The following is a 4,658-nucleotide window of genomic DNA, read 5'->3' as shown; positions in this document are numbered from 1 at the left end:
TGATATTACTTAATAATATGTTAATTGCCACTATGGTTCTGCTCCTGTACCCAAATCAAAAGTAGCTACAGCTCAGTCAGTTTTATAGATACTGTATAAAGTTAAAACTGGTTGTGTAGTAGTAGCTGAGACTTTGAGGAAGACATCTTACATTAACGCTTGAGGTTACACATAACTAAAGTTTTACATTAGCTGCTGCTGCAGCTCCTTCGTTTCTCAACATGAGACGTGTACAGTTTAAAACTCTAATGACAGCGGGTGAAGAGCATTCTTTAAACAAATCCAAGACTTTTCCTTWAAACAGCTTCTTGTGTTTCTGACAGATGAGTTTTCCAGCTCTGGTCTCTCTCCTGCTGGTCATTTCTTCTGTCCAGGCCTTCCAGTACACRGACCTGGTGCAGTACGTAGACAGCCACCAAGAACAATATGTGCAGGTGAAACATGTTTCTGTTTTATTTCAACACTCAGCTTTAGACTCAAAGAGACAGGAAGTGTTTGAATCTCCCGTAACATCTGTCATCTAGATTTATCAGGCAGTTAAATGTAAGTGAGYATTATTTGATGAATTATTATAGTTTGGTAATAAAAAAATTGTATTTGTCAAAAGACTCAAAAACTCAATACAGACATGTTTGGTTTTTCCAAGAATTTCTTAAAGATTTGCTGAAGATCTCTTTGTGTGTAACTAATCTAAAAACTAAAATCATAAAAATAATGTTTTTATCTGTTTTTAAAAACTGCTTTAGACCCTAACAATGCCTTTAAATATTTAATTCTTGTTCAAAGCAATGWGACAGACATGCTTCTACACACTGCTGCAATTATTTCATGATAGCATTTAGATATTTTTTATACAATTCAAACTATTTAAATGTGATTTAAATTAAACCTGATTAAACCTTAAACAAAGTTTGTTCTGAAACTTGCGTCGAGAAGAGGTGGAAGCTACGTCAAAGAAAATGATGGGATTTTCATCACTGAGAGCTCAGACGTAGAACAAAACAACCTCAATGTACTCCAGTCTGAACCCAGCATCCTCACAGCAAAACATGCAGGCAGCTTGTGATGATGCTTGTGTTGCCAGTCCCCTGCCATCACGACTTTGTGTATTCAACCAGTTTATAGTGATAAGAAGATCATATTGTATTTTAAGAACATTTGGTCATTTTTTTAAATTTTGAGGTGAAAATGCTTTCAAACTAAACACAAGTCTGCCTGGCTGCATGTATTGTYATGAATTGTTCACTGGTTTGTCATATTTTGCAAAAAAATGTCACCAAAATGCACCATGAAACTGGCCAATGATAAACCTTTGATGATGATGAACCTTTGTAAGTCTGACACTTTTGAAGCTTCGAACATCACTGATCACGTGACTTCTACCAAACAAATCAAGCTCCAATACATCTGGAACACTGCTGGGTTTTTTCTATACATGTGCCTAAGCTTCTGCTTCAAATTACCCATCACTAGGATGATAGGTTTCCTTTAAAACACACAAGAAAATAAAGAAGGCTGGCCAGCAGCATCTAGAACAACTCTTTAAAAAAACAGGATAATGTGAGTTACAACAACATCAACTTTAAGCTGTCTTTGAATTTAAATGGATGAAGCTACAAAGAGAACAATCCTGGAAGAAAACCTGTTGGAGGCTGAAAAGACTGGGGTCCACCTTCCAGCAGGACACCCAAAACTGAACAACTGTAGTCTGAGTGAGCTACAAAGCAGTGGGTCAGACCAATATAATAATGAGATTTGAAAATTACCATTTACCAATTCTCTCAGGTCAGTCTGCTGCAGCTGTTTTAAAGGAAAACAGACATTTAGTGTCTAAATGTGTAAACTGGTCAGAGACAAACTGCAGCGGAATCACAGTAAAAGCTACTTTTACAAAGTACTGACTCACAGTTTTCAGATTTTTATTTGTTAAACATTTAGTTTTCCTTCTACTTCACATTTATTATTAGATCTCAGTAAAACAGTCTGAAGTTTGGTTTTGTAATGTGAAATGGGAATGAATATTTTTCAGGACACTTTGGTAACATTTTAATTTACACAGCCTTTATGTTTCCATTAGATTTTAACATTTAATTTTCACATGTTGTGTGTGTGTGTGTGTGTGTGTGTGTGTGTGTGTGTGTGTGTGTGTGTGTGTACACAGGTTTTTCCTACAAGATGGTGAAAATTTTCCTAAAAAAGCACCCTCATGGGGACCGTAGTGCATCGTGGGGACTGGGCATTGGTCCCCACGAGGGTCCAAATGCAAATTACGGGTGGGGCTTAGGTTTAGGACCAAGGTTTAGGTTAGTTTTAGGGTCAGGTWAGTACCTGTGAGGTTAATTTTAGGATAAATGGTCAGGGTTAGGCTATAATAATAGTTAATATGATATACAAATGTATTCGTTGCTGTGTTTTTGTTTTCTCCATTTTTATAGATGTGCAGACAGATGTCGGGTGTGTTGTCTTGGGTTTTATTGGTTTATATTTCCCATATCTTCTCTAATCTCTCTTTCAATCTTCCACATTACATTTCTCCTTTTTTCCTCTTTATTTTTCTTTTTCTCTTAAAAAAGTCAGTGATGATGAAGATAATGATAATAATATTCAGTTCTGTTTTCTACTGAAGTGACTTAGAAAAAGTTAGGCTATAAAGTAAAAAAAATGAATGGAAGTCAAAGCACGGTCCAACAACCATGTGTGTGTGTGTTGCAGACCCTCAGGGACTGGGTTGAGATTGAAAGCGACTCCAGCAACATCCTGAGAAGACCTGACCTCCATCGTATGATGGAGGTGGTGGCTCAGAAGCTGCGGCTCATGGGAGGAACCGTGCAGCTCGTCGACATTGGAGAGCAGGAGGTGAGCGATGAAACCATCCAGCTCTGATCTCTGAGAGCCATCAGGACTTTATAATCGTGTCTTTAATGGGCTGCTGAACAATTTTTCATTTGAGTTTGTCTCATCAGAATGGAGCAAGTGCAGAAAACAAAGTTAAAATAAAAAGCAGAGGGGTCAAATGTTGGCCTTYATTACTGACTGAAACACATCAAAGCTGCTTCCATTAAACATCAGGGAGTGTTGAGGCACTCACAATTGAAAAAACAACTTAAAACATTAAACATTTCTTGAAGGAAAATATTTCACCTGCTGCAGAGTTTTAAACTAAAGCAGTGGATGATTAACTGAAGGGTTAGAACAGTCCAAGGATGAAGGATGACATGTGGGAGAAATATAAACCAAAAAACATCCAGACAACTCAGGACAAAATGAACAAACAACAGAAATATAGTTAAATTAGAAAGAAAATACAAACCTCCCGGTTGTTACAATAACACAATGAAATTGGGAGAGTTTTACTTTGCTCTAACTACAAAATCTCCAACAAAAATTAAATTAAAAATTAAATTAAACTAGACATGGGTTTTTACGATGTAAAAACAAGTGTGCATTGCCACGTAGCATGTCATTGCAGCATGGCTTTGCCTGCAGCATTGGACTTGCAGAATGAACTTAAAGTATGGAACAGTACCAAGTTGAGTCCAGCATGGGGCAGTATTGGACCATTACAAGGCCCAATTGACTCCCATAATATGAATTTTGGAATAAAGTTTAAACATTAATATTTCAAAAACTACAAGTTGTACAGACACCAGAAGGCATAGCCATCATTTGGCACAGGACCTTTACAGATAGAAATAACAATGGCAGCTGTAGGACAAAGTATGCAGGAGGAGTAGCGTGGCGACGTGGAAGAAGACGGAATAATAAGCGGACTAATAATAATAAGGAGAAACAGGAAAACAATAGTGTGCATTGCATTGGCAATGCACACTGATGATCAGTAAAAATGTACATTTTCAGTTGCTCTGAGTATACGGACCAACAAGCTGTTTGGGTTTTACTCTGCCAGTCTTTTCACAAAACTATATGTCAGGTCTTGAACATTTCCTTGGCCACTTCTGGGAACCTTTCAGGTACTAAAGGAACCCAGTCTGCTAAAAGGCAGTCGGTTTGTACCGGACAGGCAGCAGCAGAGGTTTTTCCTCCACATCATGTCTTCAGAGAGCCGTGAGGAAACACAGTCCTGCTGCATTCAGGCCTGTTTGAGAAGTTATCCACGATGCTAAGCTTCATGTGTTTTGTTGCCGTGCCTAAAGCTGAAAAAAACTAAACTGTGTACCGTTTGCAGCTTCCTGACAATCAGACGGTGGAGTTGCCTAAAGTTGTGACGGCTGAGTTTGGTAATGACACCARCAAACACACTGTGTGTGTCTACGGACACGTTGACGTCCAGCCGGCCAAACTGGAGGACGGCTGGGCTACAGAGCCCTACAACCTGACAGAGATCAACGGTAACAAGCTTTATACACTTTTACACAACAAGACAGGCAAATGTAACATTTGGTTACAGTATTATTCTCAAGATACAAATAACACAAAACTAATCAATGACCACCACCTACTTTAAAAAAAACAAGTTTTTTTGCAGCCAAATAATTGAGTAAAAACTTTCTGTCAGTCAACTTTAAAGTTAGACAAAAAGACGTGAATTMTCTTAAACAGAACTAGTTCTCTGAGAGATCCAGACAAACTGTTGTCAGGTTGAAGCTGAACAAGAACTTAAACTCTGACCCACAAAACCTAACTTGGCAGGTCTGATC

At 38.1% G+C, this 4,658-nt stretch overlaps 1 protein-coding gene across 1 annotated transcript in view; it reads left to right on the top strand.

Annotated features, from left to right (window-relative positions):
* Positions 1-4,658, top strand: part of cndp1 (carnosine dipeptidase 1) — a gene marked incomplete in the record, with an annotated part of 12,639 nt that overhangs the window by 1,364 nt on the left and 6,617 nt on the right. Inside the window, 3 exon segments of the mRNA XM_014029663.1 lie at positions 324-434; positions 2,713-2,856; positions 4,187-4,349. Coding sequence (XP_013885117.1) covers positions 324-434; positions 2,713-2,856; positions 4,187-4,349 — 418 coding nt within the window.

The sequence above is a fragment of the Austrofundulus limnaeus genome, unplaced genomic scaffold (assembly GCF_001266775.1).
Source record: "Austrofundulus limnaeus strain Quisiro unplaced genomic scaffold, Austrofundulus_limnaeus-1.0 Scaffold937, whole genome shotgun sequence".
NCBI lineage: Eukaryota > Metazoa > Chordata > Actinopteri > Cyprinodontiformes > Rivulidae > Austrofundulus > Austrofundulus limnaeus.
The sequence above is the reverse complement of the archived record's forward strand: the minus strand, read 5'-3'. Positions and strand labels throughout refer to the sequence as shown.